Source organism: Leucopleurus acutus, assembly GCF_964270905.1.
Source record: "Leucopleurus acutus genome assembly, chromosome: 19".
In the NCBI taxonomy this organism is placed as follows: Eukaryota; Metazoa; Chordata; class Mammalia; order Artiodactyla; family Delphinidae; genus Leucopleurus; species Leucopleurus acutus.
In genome coordinates this window covers 26,224,683-26,244,075 of record NC_139161.1, presented here as the reverse complement: position 1 = coordinate 26,244,075, position 19,393 = coordinate 26,224,683, and the positions used below count along the sequence as shown (strand labels likewise).

At 42.4% G+C, this 19,393-nt stretch overlaps 2 protein-coding genes across 2 annotated transcripts in view; one reads left to right on the top strand and one right to left on the bottom strand.

Moving 5' to 3' along the window:
• Positions 1–15,214, bottom strand: part of ACACA (acetyl-CoA carboxylase alpha) — a 208,601-nt gene extending 193,387 nt beyond the window's left edge. Inside the window, exon 1 of the mRNA XM_082861297.1 lies at positions 15,210–15,214. The gene's annotated coding sequence lies outside the window, so the exon portion shown is untranslated. The remainder of the gene's footprint in view (positions 1–15,209) is intronic.
• A 512-nt stretch (positions 15,215–15,726) lies between these two features.
• The window catches only part of TADA2A (transcriptional adaptor 2A), a 47,256-nt gene continuing 43,589 nt past the window's right edge, over positions 15,727–19,393 (top strand). Inside the window, exons 1-2 of the mRNA XM_082860118.1 lie at positions 15,727–15,774; positions 17,927–18,054. Coding sequence (XP_082716244.1) covers positions 18,030–18,054 — 25 coding nt within the window. The 5' untranslated portion in view covers positions 15,727–15,774; positions 17,927–18,029. The remainder of the gene's footprint in view (positions 15,775–17,926; positions 18,055–19,393) is intronic.

The window sequence follows — 19,393 nt, the reverse complement described above, 5'->3', positions numbered from 1 at the left end:
TAAAATTAATTATTTATTTATTTATTTTTTATTTTTGGCTGCATTGGGTCTTCATTGCGGTGCACAGGCTTCTCACCATGGTGGCTTCTCGTTGCAGAGCATGGGCTCTAGGCACGCGGGCTCAGTAGTTGTGGCTCGTGGGCTCTAGAGCGCAGGCTCGGTAGCTGTGGCACATGGGCTTAGTTGCTCCGCGGCATGTGGGATCTTTCCAGACCAGGGCTTGAACCCATGTTTCCTGCATTGGAAGGCAGATTCTTAACCACTGTGCCACCAGGGAAGTCCCCAACTAATCTTACAAATTCAAAATTACTACTCAAACCTGTGTTCTAAAAACTGCATTTTGGAAATGTTTTTATTATGATGGTGGCATGAAACAGCTGACCTTAAAATAGAGCTTCAGTGAAAAAGGGACTGGCATGAGGGATACAAAGGGTGTTGTCCTGATTCTTTTCGTGCGTCTGAAACCATTCCATTTCATTTTGGTGAAATGTGCCTATTCCTAAGTAATTGTTTTCTTAATTCTCTGGTAACAACAACAACATATACAAATCATATTCTCCTTTCTTTCACTTTAAGTACTGTCCAAAACGGTACAACATCTAGCCTTAAGCCCTGATTTGATATTCAAGCTAACCCTAGAAGAGATGGAACCAAGCATGGATGATGATAATTTTCAAGGAAGCCCTAGAGATCCTCTAGGTGCCCTAAAGTTCCACAGAGCATGCTTTGAAAATATGTTAGGCGGAGAGGAAAGACCACTGAGGCTGGCATTTGAATAAATGAGTATCACCCTCCACTGATTCACAGCATCACCTCCAGTTTATCCTGCCATCTGTGGCTCAGTCTAACCATGAAATAGGGGGGAAAAAAACCCGCTCCTTCTCAAGACCACTAGGGAGGATGATTTAAAACATTCCATACTTAAAGCTCTTGGTCTAAGACTGATACCTACATTCATCCCCACCTTCCCAGGCTTTACCCACCAGAGAATGTCGTTTCCTTTAATCCAGAAACAGGAGCTAAAACCTGTGGCAGAGTCTACACTCATTAGGTCTACTGCAAGAATATAATTTGGGTAACATGTACAGTGACTTTTCTTTATAGAGATTCACCAATGGAATGGAAATTGTTTATTTTGCTTTGGGGACTTGTTTCCCCAGCCAAAGCAAGGTCCCTTTGAGGATTTTCTGACTCCCTAATCAGTTAACAATTTTGAATATCGTATTCTCTTACCAGTGGAGATCTTTGAAAACTAAAAGATAAGAGAGAGAGCGGAAGAGAAGGGAGAACTCCCACGTGGACCTTGGGAAGTGACCTTTATTCTTTTTTTCCCTATAGGCATCCTCTGTATTTATTTATTTATTTATTCATTCATCTTTATTGGAGTATAAATGCTTTACAATGTTGTTAGTTTCTGCTGTACAACAAAGTGAATCAGCTACATGTATACATATATCCCCATATCCCCTCCCTCTTGAGCCTCCCTCCCACCCTCCCTATCCCACCCCTCCAGGCGTCACAAAGCATTGAGCTGATCTCCCTGTGCTATGCAGCAGCTTCCCACTAGCCATCCATTTTACATTTGGTAGTGTATATATGACAAAGCTACTCTCTCACTTTGTCCCAGCTCGCCCCGCCTCGTGTCCTCAAGTCTGTTCTCTGCAGATCACTTCACAGCAGGGCACAATACTCCCTGTCACCACTATAGACTGAGCTATAGACTCAACTTGATAAAACGCCATTTCTATGGGGAGCCAATTATTCCTCTGGGAAGTGACTAGTCAGCAAGGTTTTTAACTGCAAATTCTTTCTCATTAAGTTACCACACATTGTGTTTCTGATTATTAAAGTACATCCTCATTATCAAAATGTTTAGAAAATACTGGAAAGTAAAAAGAATAAAAGAAAAAAATTATAGCTAACCACTACTAACCACTTCTAAGAGATAACCACTACTAACACTTTGATGCATCTCTTTACAGATTATAAATATATACACATATACATAAAAAGCTACATATGCTACACAAATACCACCATACTCTTCATACCATTTTAAACCTGTCTCCCTCTTTTGGCTAATATATTACTACCATATTTCCAGTTAGCACAAGTATGAAGTTGTGTTTTTTTCAAGTCTTAGGCTGGAGAGGACTGAAAGTCATTCTACCTTTTTTAAGAGTCTGAGTCACCCCAGTACTTTTTGATAGACCCAAAGATTAAAGGAGGTAGCTGCTTAGGGCAGAGAAAGCACATTCACAGACACCTGCAATTTAAACTCGTGATGGTATTGCAAAATGACATTCAGTAAATAGTTGTATTTGTGCATGTGTTAAAAGCATGACTTTATTCAAAGGAAGCACTTAAAATACACAATTTTATATTTCTGTTTTGCCATTTCTTCATTTTTTAAGATCTACCTGTGATTTCAACAATCAAAGTGACTGGGCTTCCCTGGTGGCGCAGTGGTTAGGAATCCACCTGCCAATGCAGGGGACACGGGTTCGAGCCCTGGTCTGGGAAGATCCCACATGCCGTGGAGCAACTAAGCCCGCGAGCCACAACTACTGAGCCCATGTGCCTAGAGCCCGTGCTCCGCAACAAGAGAAGCATCGCAGTGAGAAGCCCGCGCACCACAACGAAGAGTAGCTCCTACTCGCCGCAACTAGAGAAAGCCCGCGCGCAGCAACGAAGACCCGACACAGCCAAAAATAAATAAATAAAATGGAAAAAAAAAAAAGCAAAGTGACCTAGGCCTCTCTGGGTCTCTGACAGGCCTGAGCAGGCTGCCAGCAACCCTCTTTCTCTGCACACCCAGGCTAGTGCAAGGGGTTACTAACCAGAGAGGGACCTAAGGTGGTTCTAGCCCTACACGTTTTTCTCCCCACCCCTCCCTCCCTCTTATTTTGGAGACTCTTTAAGCACAGTCCAGTAGATTCTGACCTAGAGCACTTTTCCTACATTATGTCCCAAACTAGCCATTTTCCAAGGAAGAGTTGCTGTGTGTACTTAGGACTAGCAGTCAGGAGCCCTTCTTTGTTTTGCCCTGTTCAGGTTGATGGTCTTACGGGCCTTCCTCCCCTTACACTCTGATCCTCCCCTCCTGCCTCCACTCTTCCCCTACATTCTCAGAAAGGATTCCTTTCCCAGAGTTCACACCTGGCCCTCATGCTGCCTCAAGTTGCTCTTTTTATGTATACTTCCTAGTTCTTCTGCTTGAAGCCTGTTCTGTCTGTGTTAACTTTTATTTCTCTACATTACTTTGTATTCAACAAAGCACCATGCTCATAGTAGACATTCAAAGAAATTACTGACGATGTCACACCACTAAATGGATAGCTGAGGGTAGCATAACTGACTTTCTAGAAGAAAATGAGGTAACCTTTACTTTTACATCAAAGTTGCTATTGGTTACCAGGTGCCTGAAAACCAATGAGGGCCCAACCTGCAATTGTTGATAACACTTGAATTCATCTCTCTAGACTTATTCTTTTCTCTCATGTTTCTTTGTCTCTTCATCTTTCTCTTCCTTCTCCTTATTCCAATGCTTTTTTTTCCCAACACTTTTCTTTTTCCTTTCCTTCTTTTTCTTTCCCTTTTTCACTGACCCGACTTGCCAGTGATCCAATACAAAAAATGTCTCTTAATCTGCACTCCTTGAATCCATGTCTATAGGACATAAATTTCAATCTCCAGAAGGCTTTTCACAGGCTGACCCTCCCTTACTTGGTGCACCTCCGTCTGTAGTACAAAAACTTTCACCAGACTTATGAATTTGCGCCACCCAGTGGCTAAAGTTGCTAAAGTCATCATCTGAAAAAAGCAGTGCATATAAATAATTAAATATAAACAAATGTGAAGCCTGAAATACTGCTCCAAAGGAAAAAAATAATTCATAGCAGCCAAATTCTGTCCTATTTTAAAGTCTATATTCTAATACTTGAACTAGGGTGGCAAAGAACATGTTTAGGGGTATAGTGTCATGGACTCCGCAGAATAAGATGATGCCCACAGGACTCGCCAAGGACTTATTCAGGTCACTTCTGCTCCCTAATGTACTGGAAAAGAAGAATAAACAGCACAGGTTATAGGGTAAAGTCTTTATTGCTCTCTTGAGGAATCAAACATCCAACATGAGAGACACTATTTTGAAGACTTATAAACTATACATATAATATCAGCAGTTTATTTCTTCTACAATGAACTTTTTTTGGACATGTCTATGTCTAGGACATATGCCAAGGAGTAGAATTCACGGGTTGGAGGGTACATACACCATCAACTTTGCTAGACTGCATATAGTCCTCCAAATTGGTTGTAGCAAATACATTCTCACCAGCAGTAAAGAGAGTCCCTACAGTTCCACCTCCTCCCTAACTTGGAAATCTCAGACTTTAAAATTTTTGCCAGTCTGATGGCTATGAAGTAGTGTGTCATTGTTGTTCCTATGTGCATTTTCCTGCTTAATGGTGAGGTTGAGCATCTTTCTATAGATCCATTTGCCTTCAGGTTTTCTCTTGCTTGCTTATAACCTCTCCCTTTTTTTCTATTGTGTTGTTAGCCTTTTTTATTGAGTTGTAAAAGTCCTGTATTCCTGGCGATATTCCTGAATACTAATCCTCTGTCCTTGAAACATTTACTATCAAAAGTATATTTCTAATATAAAACGTATTCCTCAAAGCTGATTTACACATAAATAAACACCTGCCAGGCTCTGAAGCTCTGGGAGTGCCTTCTGGCTCCAAGATTCTGTTTTCATTTTGACTTCTATGGCTAAAAAGCTACTGGACTTATGTTTCAAAGTCCCAGGAAACTGAACCTATTCCTTAGAAGGACTTCAAGGACTCCCACCTTGAAGGACTCTGCTTTGTCAACACATACGTGACAAAATAAGGTAGCTGGGCTGTCAGCCTAGTCCAACCCTATTCAATTCTTTATGGCAGGAAGAGAAATGAGCAGCTCTCAAAAAACTGCTAGTATCTGTTATTGTCTTATTCTGAAATTAAACCAGTTAAGTAATGCACAGGTTTAATTTCAGAGTGATTTATTCAGATATTGCTTTCCTAAGCATTTATAATGACTCCATGGTGTTGAAAAGAAGTGCAACCTGTAGCAGTATCTAAACTCCTGGGCCTATTTTCCAGCTCTCCAGAATAAGCCATAAAGTACCTTTGCCTAACATATTTATTTGTCTAAAGGAGTGTCTAAAGCACAGGGAAGATGAACTTCGGCAGAACAGACAGCCCATGTGCCAGAGCAGCATCACATTAGAGATTTCTGTCTGGCCTCCTCTCCTTTCTGCTGTGGTATCACTGTTTACCCTTTTAGCTCCCACCTTCCCATCTAAAGGAAATCATCTGATTCCCGTATCTATACCTTTCCATGAAATCCTTTCACTCCAACATACTCGTTCTTCCTGGTGGATTAATTTTAAGCCTTTTATCTCTAACTGCAGATAATAATAAGAGCTAACACATAATGCACATCTGCTATGTACAGTAAGAATAAAAGTTTTGTCTCCTGCTAAAGTAACTCTGGGAAACAGGTAGGCCAGGGAGCATCTCACAGGTCTGAACTACCACAGCCCCTGAACCTGTCTCCCCGCGGCAACTCTCCTACCTTGCTTCAATCTGCACACAGTTCTCCACCCTTCAGCCAGAATGAGCTTTCCCCAATGCAAATTAGATCTCGTTACTCTTCTGCTAAAAAACATCAGTGACTTCCTACTGCTATCAGGACGAAACCCAAAATGCTTAATATGATTGCCAGTGTTAATCAACTAAACCACAATAAAAAAAATTTTTAAAGACTGTCAAGGCCCTCGCTAGTCTAGCCTGCCCCCTCTCCAGTTTCATCTCTCCTCACTCTTCCCCTTACTCTAGCTTCAGCCACAGTGGACTAGCTTCCTTCTTCCTTCTCTCAGGGTCTACACTGTCCCCTCTGCCTGGAACACTGTTTCCACTCCCTCATCCCACCCTCCCCTTCCTTCACTATTTGCCTATTTAACACCTACTCATCTTTCAGACATTCGCTCAAAAGAACCTCCTTAATAGATCCCCCCCCTTAGGAATTCCCTGGCGGTCCAGTGGTTAGGACTCGGCACTTTCACTGCGGTGGCCAGGCTTCTATCCCTGATCAGGGAACTAAGATTCTGCAAGCCGTGGGGCACAGCCAAAAAAAGAAGAGTCCCCTTTGACTTCCCAGACTCCACCAGGATCCCCCATTAAACACTTTTATAGTGCACATTTCCTTCATGGTATTCATCTGTTTGTAATGTATTTCTGTGGCATTTGATTGACACCTCGCTTACAGAGGTAAGCTACATTGAGGACAAGGACCATGTCTGTCTTGCTTACATTTACATTATGTCCCTAAGCCTAGGGCTGTGTCTGACACTTAGAGGGACTTAGTAAATAACTGCCCTTAATGAAAGAAGAGACAGATGGGAGTTGAATTGGTTCTCTTCCCTGAATCTCTTTATTTCAAGGATCCCAGATACCAGAAATTTAGGACCCATCTTCTCTGTGTCCTTCCTTCTTTTTACCATGAGGCACCAGCCTGGCCTTCAGCTCACTTAACCCTCTGAAGTAGCTGTAATTATCTGCATTTTATAGAAAACTGAGGATCAGAGACTTGCCCGAGGTCACAGGGCTAGGAAGTGGACACAGCTAGGATTCCAATATAGGTCACTGGCCTTAACCTCTATGCTCTTAACCACGACACATGAGCCCTGTCAATTTATATCCTTCATTGATATTTCTCTTGGGTGGCTGAACTCTTTCTTATCTATTTCTTTGTATTAGGAGGATTATTCTTTGTGATATGCGTTGCAAACATTTTTTTCCATTTTATATTTATGTTTGTTTTGTTTTGTTTTTTGAGGTACGCGGGCCTCCCGCTGTTGTGGCCTCTCCCGTTGCAGAGCACAGGCTCCGGACGCACAGGCTCAGCGGCCATGGCTCACAGGCCCACACGCTCCACGGCATGTGGGATCTTCCCGGACCGGGGCACGAACCCGTGTCCCCTGCATCGGCAGGTGGACTCTCAACCACTGCGCCACCAGGGAAATCCTATATTTATGTTTTGACATTGCTTAAGATGTTATTTCACTCTGCAGAAATTTTGAGTGTTGTATGGTCAAATTATTAACCTCTCCTTTTATGCCTTCTGTATTCTGAGTCATGGTTAGAAAGATTTTCCTTCCCCATGCCAAGATTATAAAGGAATTTTCTCATATTTTCTTTTAGTACTTTTATAGTTTTCAATTTTTATATTTTTATTTAAATATTTAATCCATTTGGAGTTTATCCTGGTGTGAGATATAGACCGACGTTTTTTTTTTCCCCAGATGGTTATCTAATTGTCCACACCATTTATTGAGTAGCCCATCTTCATCATACACTAATTCCTATATGTATTTTGGTTTACTTCTGAACTTTCGCTCCTCTTCCACTAGTATGTAAGTCTATCCAAATGCTAGAGGAATTGGTACTTTTTCTTTTTTCCAATGAGCACTTTTTAACCTTTATCTTTGACTTCTCTGTAGTACTTGGTACTGTTGACTAATCCATTTTCCTTGATGTACTCTCAGTGCTATATTGTTAGATTACTGAGAAGGTAAATAAACATGTACTTAGGGCACTAGCAATCAGTGGCACCAAAATAATGATAATAAAGAAGATATAATCAAAGAGGTCACCATAGAAAAATCAGAACTTTGTTGGACTTCCCTTACACATATTTTATAGCTTATAATATATTTTTTTTAAGATTTATTTATTTATTTTGGCCATGCCACTCGGCTTGCGGGATCTTAGTTCCCCGACCAGGGATTGAGCCCGGGGCCATAGCAATGAAAGCACCAAGTCCTAACCACTGGACTGCCAGGGAACTCCCAATATTTTTATTTTAAATTACATGCGAAGCACTATATTTTCAGTTATTTAGGTCCTATAGGGTCTCAATGCTCTGTTGACTACTGCCCACCTCCATCTTTACTACCACTTCTGTCTCTTCAATCTACTTCTCCCTTTCTGGACTACGGGGTCTTCCTCTGTATCTTACCTGTTGTTGCCGTCCACGTTTCTACTCTTCACCTTTCTTTTCTCTTTTTCCATTCAATGAGCTCAGGCAATCTCATCCTCTCCCACGGTTTCAAAATTCCGAGATTTGCGCTGACTTCCTAATCTGTGTCTCTGTCCCAGATCTCTCCTTTAGCTTTTGAATCTGCCTACGGAATGTCACCTGTACAACCTGCAGACACCTCAAACTCCACGTATCCAGAACAAAACCTGCTCTTTTCTACTTTGTGTCTGCTCTTAGCCGTATGGTCCCTGTCTTGGTGACACCATCACCTACCCAGTCAACCAAGCTGGACATTGAGAACCATCTTTAATTCTACCACCTTAGTTACTCCCCTTCCCCCATTACTTTTTTTTTGGCCACACCGCGTGGCATGTGGGATTTTAGTTCCCCAACCAGGGATCGAACCCAGGCCCTCAGCAGTGAGAGTGTGGAGCCCTAACCACTGGACCGCCAGGGATTTCCCCCCAATTACTTCTTAAACAGCTTAAATCCATTTATTTTTCCTCATTCCCCATTCCAACCATGTTAGCTCAAGCCTTCATCATCTCTTACTTGGACTTCTGAAACTCCTGGCCTTTCCTTTTGCCACTTATTAGTCCACATCACTGCCAGAGATAGGTCTAAAACTAGATTAGTGGTGTCACCACTCCCCAGCTCAAAATGCCTCACTGGTTCTCCATGGCCTCTGGAGTAACGTCCAAAGCCCGCTATGGTCTGACCTCTGTGTACCTTGTAGCTTCATGGACAGTGGCCCTCCTTTCTTGCTCTCTGTACTCTAGTCACACAGACCAAACTGCATGCTATCTCATGCTTCTGACCTTTGAATAATTTGATCTCTCTGTTTGGAATTTCCTTCCCACTCTTCTCCAAGACTTAACTCATCACTTCCCAAAGACCTACCCCTTTATTCTCCCTAGAATTGGCCAGTCTCTTCTTGGAGCCCACAGGGTACCTAGCACACCTCTGTTACAGCACATGTTACCTTGTATCGTAATTATCTGCAGGCCCATCTGTCTCCCCAGCTAGTCACTGAGCTTCTTTTTGAGGGCAGAGATTATTTGATTAGTCGTTGAATCCCTACTACCTCGGCCTACAGTAGGACTCAATAAATATTTATGGAATGAAGGAATAAACACATAAGAATGCTCTAGAAGTTTCAAATAAAAAGGTTTGCTCTGGAGGTTGACTTGTGGAAGGCTAGTCTGTCAGAAGACCTCTCAGGCTGTTTTACAAGCTTAGAAACCCAAATTTTCCACGCATAGAGAATGGTCCCATTATTTAGGAGTAGATTCATACTAACCACGCTCATACGTAAAATTATCAACTTATTTATAATGAGAAATACAATAGTCACATGTATAGAAATACTGTCTTCTGTACAACTATCCCGAACCTAAAGGTAGGCCTATATAGGAAGCTGCATTACTCCTGCATCATTGTTTAACCTGTGCACTCTCAATGAAGGAGGGAAAAAAAAGATCTTATTCTTGAGGAGCAAAAACAATCTTACTTTTTATGTAAAAAGTACAGATATACATACAGTACATAAACAGATATACAGCTAGCATATCTGTGGTCTTAAAAGTTCATCCAGGAAAGCAAATTAAGAAAAAAAAATGTCTAAAAAGGCTCTTTAGGGCTGGCAATAATGATAAAAAAAAAAAAAAGGTTGAGAAACACTAGTTTAACCTCTGTATGATTCTTTCTTAAGGAATTAGAACAAGTGGAGTTATTTCTAAAATTCAAATATCTAGTGGCATTAGGTTGATATAGTATCTCTATAATAGCCAATACTGGAGCGATTGTGCTTGAAATTCATTGGCCGAGCCTCTTCCTTGAATGGGCACAAGAAAGTCAGCTTCAACAGGCTCCAACTCTTCCATTACTAACTAACCCCTCCCTCTTGCAGGCTGACTCATTCTTCCTTTGGATGTGTATGCATACTCTGTATTTCTCAGGAGCCATTCTATTTCCTAAAAAAACTTGACATATCTCTGCTGGGATCCATTACCTTCTGAGGTTGTATAAAGTTTAGAGGTTGGGGATAGAAGTTTGAATGACTACTGTGCTGCCTGCTTACACTCTCTGAGCGTCAATTTCTGCATCAGTAAAATGGGAGTAACAACACCTCCCTTGAGGGATTTTTAAGGACTAAAATGAGCAAGTGTATACAAAGAGCCTTGCACAGTAGCTGTTTTTAGTGCCAAGTTGGGAGACAACACTGCTGTGTCATTTTGAAGAGGGTGTTCATGTGTGTGTGAGCGCATGATTAAATAGTAAAGGGCTTCAGAGAAAACTGCTGTCCTTGGCATGATTATAGATTCCAGAAAATTAGTAAAGTGAGTAAACACTAAAAAATGTGTTTGGCTGTGTAAAAATAACCAGTTACAGCCATTTATGTAAACAGCTTAACATTTAAGGCCTGATTATCATGCAGCACAATAACAATTACATATATCATTAAATATGCATCAGATTAACCTTGTAAGTTTTATTTGATTACAATAGCACTCTATAGAACAGTCTTACAGTTAATTGCTCATAATGCATAAGTCTGTTCACTATTTACATCAATTTAATGAGACAGAGCTCCTGAGCATGTCCTGCATTTGACGTAAGCCTGGATTATTCATCCTTGATCGCAACTATGCATTTGCCCTATGGCCTGTGAGATAATGTACACTCTCTTTAGTTTTGTATAGTGAGGAAGGTGCTAAAGAAGCAGGTAGCAAAAGAAAATTCTGTTTAATTTGGTGTTTTGGAAGCCTACAGGTTTCCAGTAGATAGTTCTTGGTTAAAATAACGAAAATATTCCAATGCTGAGCACTGGCCAACCTAGCCTAGAACACTTCTAAGCAAGCCCCAAGGTCATACTCTGAAGCACTTCTAGAATTAACATTAAAACTACAATTATAATTCATTTGACTCCTACCATGAACTAGGTACTACACATACATCATCATATCCTTATAAAACTCTTATAAATTAGGTATTATTATTTTCATTTTACATATGAAGAGAAAAGAGACACAGAAAGATAATAGTTTGCTAAATTCTTGAAGGTAGTTAGGATTCAAATTCAGGAAAGGCTTCAAAGTACATGCTTTTTCAATTATATTAAACTGGGCCAGGTTTCTTACAATTCATATTTCAAACACTTACTAGGCACTTGTTGGTTGCAAAAGAGTATAGACTGCCTGTCATCAAATGATGCAAAATACTTTAGGAGCCTGTTTTGAAGGTCAGAACGTGGAGGCCTCGTTCATCAGGCTGAAAGGCATGCAGCCAGGCTGCCTAGCAGGCATTTAAAATTTTCCCGATAAACAGGAGTCGCTCAGCAACAATACATTCCTGGTTCACCTAACTTTTAGATTCTACCCCAAGCCTGCTGTTTCAACAGACAGACATCCTGCGCTTTGTGGAGATCAAAAAGAAGTCAGTGAGGGTATTCTCTGGCAGTCCAGTGGTTAGGACTCGGCACTCTCACTGCCAGGGCCCGGGTTCAATCCCTGGTCGGGGAACTAAGACCCCACAAGCTGCGCGGAGCAGCCAAAAAGAAGAAAGTCAGTAAGGTGAGGGTGAGGAAGAGGCAGAGGAGATCGGTAGCAAAGGGCTGGATTCATGAAAATTTGGCATAGTGGCCATGGCATTATGAAATTCCTAATACTTGCTAACTTTTCACTTTGAATAGCCAGAGGGAGTTTATTAGTTACATTTGGACAGACCTGATTTTAATTCTGGCTGTACTACCTAGTAACTGAATGACTTAGGGCAAGTGGTTTTTACCTCTCGGAGCCTTGTTTCTCCTTATCTGTAAAATGGGATGCAGTAAGGTCCTTTGGCAGAATTCTTCCCCCACTTGTTCATCTTTGAGATGTTTAGGGCCCTCTTACTTATGCAGAAGCACTCCAGTCAAGCCACTGTGTGGAGAAGTAGCTATATGTAGACCTTACATTTCCTTAAGTAGCTTAGCAAGAGTACTTCAACCCTTCCTCTGCAGACTGGTCATGATTGAGGTTCATCAAGTTAAAAGAGCAATCTAGGAAACTCCTGGAAAGAAAAGGATTGATTTCCTATCTCCTCTGACTAGGGTGGGCACAAAAGAAGAAAGATATGGGGGGCGGGGAGCAAATGGGGACAAGAGGATGGCAATGCTTCTGAATGCAAGAGACAGCAACAGAGGCTGAGGAGGCTGGAACCAGTCCTGAGCTGGGCCATGGTGGACCCAGGGCTTCTGTGAAAGTGCCTTAGTGTGTGAACTCAAAGGGCTGAGCCCTAAGAGCTGCAATCCTTGAGGCTCAGGCCTTTTGTGGCATGAAGTCCTCTCTACTGAGTGCATCACAGGAAACTCCTTGCCTTTAAGAGACCCTGCAATTGGCAAAGCAAAGGGCTCTGCTCCCAGACATAAATCTCTGGCTAATTTACATTGACTGGGGTTATCTTAGAGTTTAAAGGGGAGGAAGTTGAAACCTAGAAGGCATGGCTAGACTTTTAGACTTTTTGTTTTTATCTATTTGTATACCAAGGGGATTCCCTGGTGGCGCAGTGGTTAAGAATCCGCCTGCCAATGCAGGGGACATGGGTTCGATTCCCTGGTCCAGGAAGATTCCACATGTTGCAGAGCAAGTAAGCCCGTGCGCCACAACTACTGAGCCTGCGCTCTAGAGCCCACATGCCACAACTACTGAAGCCCGCATGCCTAGAGCCCATGCTCCACAACAAGAGAAGCCACCGCAATGAGAAGCCCACGCACAAGGAAGAGTAGCCTCCGCTCGCCGCAACTGGAGAAAGCCCACACACAGCAATGAAGACCCAACGCAGCCAAAATTAAATTAATTTAAAAAATAAATTAATTAAAAATTTTTTTTTAATTTAAAAGTATTTGTATAGCAAACTACAAAGAGCCACTTCAGATACAGGAAAAATAAATATTAGATGAGATAAAGTTTATAAAGTCTTTCAGTACTCAGGACATAGCAAGTAACTAGAACTGACAGATAAGTCATTTCCACTGGGAGGAAGGCTCAGAAACTGCACTTCTGGTTCTAACCACAGCAGCTAAGCAGCTCAAGGGGAGCCTGTGGGGATATATGACAATCAATGGCAGCCACATTACAGAGCCTGGACAGCTCTTTTCCTTGCCTGAGTGACTTCATCCATACCTTTCCCTTTACCTGCTCATTTTGCAAATATTTGTCCAGGATGCACTTCTGTCCAGGCACTGAGGTTACAAAGAAGACACACAACCAAAGAAACAATTCTAATATGGTTATAGCATTTTAGCCCTGGCCTCTCTGAGCTCTAAATTCATTTATGTCATTTCACTCAGATTGCAAAACAGGTATCTGAGACAGACCTTTCATTTCTCCTCCAAATTTACCTGATGCCACCACATTGCTGAAGGCAAAAACCCAGAAAAACACTGCCTTAATCACTGTTACCCTTACCCTCACGGTGCATTTTCATTTCTCCACATCTTTCTTAAGCACAATGAATGACTAAATTGGGGCTTAGAATTCTAATGAGAGCCTAACATCAATTGAAGAGGAAGGGTAATTTCCAGATGAATGCTGTGTTTCTAATGAATAGATCCCAGTATTATGTGGGACTGTTTTTCCACAACAGTACAACATTGATGACTCATATTCAGTTTGTTGACAATCGTGACGTCCAGATCTGGATATATGCCCTAGCCAGACTCAAAAACTTTCAGTTTAGATGAGAAAGACATGAAGATAAGTCCTAAAGGTTTGAACCCATTTTCTGTTTGCGGAGGTGAAGGTGTTGTAAAGGTGTAGCTGAAACATCAATGTTCATAAACTACCTGTTGAACAACTGCTGGACGATTAATGATTTAAAGGCCAATTTTTATGTTTCTACTATCTATTCACACAACTGCCAGAGTGATCCTTTTAAAACAAATCTGATTATTCCTTTGTTCTCAACCCTTCCATGGTATTCTATCACATTCTAATAAAATCTAAAGTCCCACATGGCTTACCAGATATACAATCTGGTTTCTGCCTGTTATCCAACTTATTGCTTTAATTTGCTGTGCTCCAGCCTCACTGCTCTCCTTGCTTCTTCTCCAACATTCCACGCAGTCAGGGCTATTTTAATTGCCATTTCTTTTCTCCTGGAACAATTTCTCTCTAGAAATCCACACAGCTGCCTCCCTCATTTAATGATTAGATTTCTGCTTACAATTAAGAGGACTTCCTTGTCTACCCCATCTAATAAAGCATCCCCTTTCTCCTAATTTTTTTAAAAACTTGCCACATTACTGGGCATTAGCTATTATTTAGTAATATGTGTATTGCTTAATGTCAATCTCCCCCCTTATTATAAGACAGAGACTTTGTTTTGTTCACAGCTGAATTCCCAGCACCTAGAACATTCTTCTCATCAAATATTTGATAAATGAATAGATTTTCAGAATACATCAAATGTAAAACTATTCTAAATTTATTGACATGAAGCATAGAAAAATATCTAGAAGAATGTATAGCAAAATGTTAACTATCATGGTGGGAGCTGGTTTTCACATATTTTTGCTCATGCAAATATTCTAACTTTTTTTTTTTTTTTAGTATGAACTTGTATGACTCAGATACTAAAAAATGAGTAAAGAGGCCACACAGGCATAAAGTGTAAATGAATCCTATAAGAGGTTGGGCAAACTTATGAAAGACTTCTAAATAGATATATTAGCATGATGGTTAAGCTAAACTACTGTTTGAATCCCCTTCCCCAACACGGTCTAGCAGTGTGATCCCAAGTTGTTCACAAGGCAGAGTCTAAAGGTTTTCACCTGGAAAATGGGGACGATAATAATTAGTGTCTACCCCATAAGGTGGTTTTTGAAGATGAAACGGGACCATGTATGTAACCCCCTTTGTACAATGCCTGGCATGCAGAAAATACTCGACAAATGGCAGCTATTATAATAGTTAGTAGTAACAAGAGATGTTGGGACATACCTAGCCCTCAAGATTGACATCAGAGTGGACCACCACATCCTCTCATCATTGCGCCTCAGTCTGGGCCCCTGAAGCCCAAAGAGGGGATGGTTCTTTCCAAAGAAGATAATTTCGACGTTCCAGAAGCATCTGAATCAAACGTACCCTGTGAACCCTTAAACCTTTCAGGCAGTCTGGTTAATCCATGAGCAGCACTGCAAGACCCGGCTTCGAAAGGCGACCACCGCTCGCCGTCCTTGGGCCCAGTCCCTTAGCCTTGATTTTGTTCGAGGCTGCAACAGAGGTGAGGGGTGGGAATGTTAGAAAACACAAAAGCAGGGCAGTACCGGCCCGCTCCAGCTCACCGCACTCTAGAGCGGCTCAAACGGCACCACGCACCGGCAAGCCTGCGGCAACCAGCAACACACCCCCAGGGAAAAATGATTACTGGTCCGACTCAAAACTCAGACAAGCTGCTCAAAGGCCCACCCTCCAAGGCCTCTGCCAGAGGCCAGATGCTAGCGCACGGGTAGGGAAGGGTCGGGGACGGAGGGAGGGGCAGCCGTTGATGAGCCGCACGCGGCGAGGCCGCGACGGCCGGGGCGGGGACTGGGCGGAGGCGGCGAGCGCGCGGCCCGCTCGCGCCTGCGCCGCGCGGGAGCGAGCACGCAAGCCCAGGGCGCGCGCGCTGCTGGCGTTTCCTCGGCGCGGAGGAGGGGAACGAAGTGAGGTGAGGCACGAGGCGCTGCGGGCGGGCAGCGGCGGGGCGCGAGCCCCAGTCTCGGAACAAGGGGGAGGCAGGGATCGTGAGGTGCGGCGGGGTTGGGGGCGGACTGCGGGCCCCGGCGGCGTCGGCGGCGAGGAGGCGAGGGGGGCGAGGGGGGCGGGCCACGCCGCGCCGTGGGGGAGGGCGGCGTGGGGCGGGCCTGAGCCCTGGGGCCCCGCCCCGCCGCGGCCTGACGCGCCCCGCCCCCTGGGCGGCCCCGCTGGGTCCTAGCCTGGCTCTTCCTGGCTGTGCTGCAAGGGAACGCGAAATCCCGTTCTTAGCTGACGTTACCCCTTGTTTTCAAGTAGGCCTTCCAAGTAGATATTTCGGGTCAATTTTAGAGGTGAGGTGGTCTGAGGCTCCAGTAGAATGACTTGCCCGAGATCACACGGTTAATAAGGAACGAAGTGTGGCTTCGAATCTTGTCCGCAAAACTCCCAAGCCTGCGCCTGTCCCCCGCACCACATCGAATCCTCTTCACGTTCCTTCCCTCCTCCTCCCAGTAACTTCTTGGAATTTGGCAGATGTTAATGTGGAACTAGCATCCATCCTTTCATGGATGTTAGCGTCAGAAATGTCTCTTGTGTGAAGAAAGAGGAAGAAGCAAGATTCCGCTTATTGCAATATTGCGCTTACAACGTGGAGTGTTTGAGACTGTATACATCCTTTACTTGACCATCTCTACTAACCTCTGTTGAAGTGACGCTGCTGTTCACTAACTGTAAGACATTGTGCAAGTGACAGTCTTTCAGAGGTTCCTTTCCCTTCTTAAAAAAGCAGCATGTCTCAGAAGGTTGTAAGGATTCAGAGACAATCCACATACAGTGATACTACAGTGCCTGGCATATGAAAAATATTCAGTAAATGTTGGCCATTATTTCATTATTGAGTGCATAATACCCCTTACTAAGCGCACTTTTCTTCAAACTCATTTTCCTGGGACCAGAGCAGAGGGGTAACCACTCCAGTTCATTCCTGGAAAAGACAAGTTCATTGACAGTTTTATGTGAGTGTCCCATACAGTTAACGATGAATTATTCCCCAAGCTAAAACTATCAGGTGAAAGAAGTCACTGCAGGAGAACTAATGATGAACTAACCTTTTTGTAGAATTAACATTTATATGTCCGTTACATTTGTGTTTATTGAGTTCTTTCCTCTTGGCACTGTGCTTGGTGCTTTAAGACATACAAATTTGTATTTGATGTAGTCCCTGCTTTCATTTAGTCTAGAAATGGGGAAAATATGCATTCAGAAGTGATTCTCACAAAGTGGAATGTGAAAAATGCCAAAAAAAGAGATAGATAAAAAGATATGGGAGTATAGAGGGAGGGGGGATGTTTTCATGACTTCGTGTGAAATATGAGTTCATTTATGTCTTCAAAAAGATAACTTTGTATATAGTACATACCTATTAAATAGCTGTTCAAAGAATAAATTAGTGAACAAAATGTACGTTGTAATAGATAGGATTCCTTAGTTTTCTAGTAATAGACGTTCATTCAGATTAAAGTATTACTGGAACGATAGAGAAATGAGAAAAAACCAACCAACCTACACCATTGGGCTACCCTTGGGGATGGGGATCTCAAGAGCCAGATCTCTTGGACCAGATTCTTTGGCTAGTGAATGAGCTCTAACCTGCCCTCTGTCCTTGGATACCTTACTCAAGATTCAGCTTTCGGTAAGAACAGATCTGGTTGCTTTAGCTGCTGTGGGGCTGGGGGGTGGAGTATTGGGATTCGTAACCCCACGAAAGCCATATGAAAGTCAGTTTCCCAAAGGAAGGAGGGCTAAGGAGAAAAGTGAGGCCTGGCAGAGAAAATCAGTTGTTGTTTATTAGAGATATGTAGCCTTTGTAGAGGGCTTACTATGGGCCTGGCGCTATGGTTCATTATCTGTGTGGATTTTGATATTTAATCTTCAGCAACTCTAGAAGGTAGATATGATTGTATCATCCATTTTACAGAGGAGGGAACAAGCTTGTAGAGATAAACTAATTTGCTTAGCCTTACGAAGCTAGGATGTGGTACAGTTGAGTAAGTTGCATTATGTTCTCTTTATCTTGTCCCTTTAAAGTATTTCCTCATCCATGTGCCACTTTTGTTTGTTTATAGGGGGGGTTGTCAGCTTTGGTGTCTGTGTTGGCCAGTTCTGAAATCTCCTTGAAGGAGCCCTACATTGAGGAAGATCAAAGCAGCAGTCTTTGCCAACTGGGGAATGGACCGTTTGAGTTCCTTTAGCAGTAAGTACCATGGGAACAAGTCCCAGGTGAATATTCATAGCAAACTGAAGTGGAAGTTGATCAAAGAGGAAAAGTAAGCACTTTGAAGATAAAGCCATGTGAATCTGATCCTAAAGGAATGATTATCAAATCAGAATAAAATCAACCACTACTACTGAACACATGATACAAAACTGAGCACATGACACTCAAGGTCTTATAAGAAAATTAAGCTCAGGTGGACCATTCATAATACGATTAACCCGTAGTTCGACTTAAAAAAGCAGTTGAATTTCTCTTTAGAATCAATAACATATTTCAGGCGCCTTGGTAAGAACTAATGTCAGTGGTAGAATAAAGGAAATGCTCCTGCCCCTGCTTTTTTGGCACTTGTATTCTAAGAGTAAACTATAGTACGGTAATAGTGCAGAGATTTATGGCGTACATGTGAAGTAAATCCAGGCAGCCACAACTATGGAGGAAAAAATACACTTTTTCTTTTCTTCTGAAGATAAGAGATTTGGCAGAAATAGAAATCCATTGTTAGATGTTAGTAGTGTCCCAATGAGAAGAATCAGAAAGTCACTTTTGGGGTGTATCCTCCTCAGCAGTTTCTTTCTTCCTCCCTCCCTCCCCCCCCCTCCCTCCCCCCCTCCCTCCCCTCCTTCCTTCCTTCCATTTACTTATTTTGCTTTTGGCTACGCCAGGTCTTAGTTGCAGCACGTGGGACCTTTTAGTTGTGGGAGGCGGACTCTTTGTTGTGGCATGCATGCGGGATCTAGTTCCCTGACCAGGGATTGAACCAGGGCCCCCTGCATTGGGAGCACCGAGTCTTACCCACTGGACCACTAGGGAAGTCCCTCAGCAGTTTCTTAAAGGGGCTCTAATTTACTCTCTCATCAGACTCCCTATATATATTAAGGACAGAATGGAGTCTTCCAGTACATCTAGTTCAGATCTTTCATTTTTCACACAGAGAAAGAGCCTAAATGAATTATCCCCATGCTGGGAGTGTAAACTGAAACCACTCTCTCCCCCTTTTCAAAATAATTAAAAATTTTTTAAAAAGTGTTTTTTAAAATATTTTTAAGCTAAACTTTAAAATTTTTATTTGGAAACAATTTCAAACAGGAAAGTTGGAAGAATAAGAATAGTACAAAGAATATCCATACACCTTTTGTAAACCTTTTACTCTATTTTCATAGTTCTCTATCTATAAATATACATATTTATTCACATACATATGTATTTATAGGTAGATATACATACCCCATATTTTTTTTTCAGAATCATTTGAGGGCTTAGGGACATACATCATGGCCCCTAAGTACTTTAGTGTTTATTTCCTGAGACTGGGGAT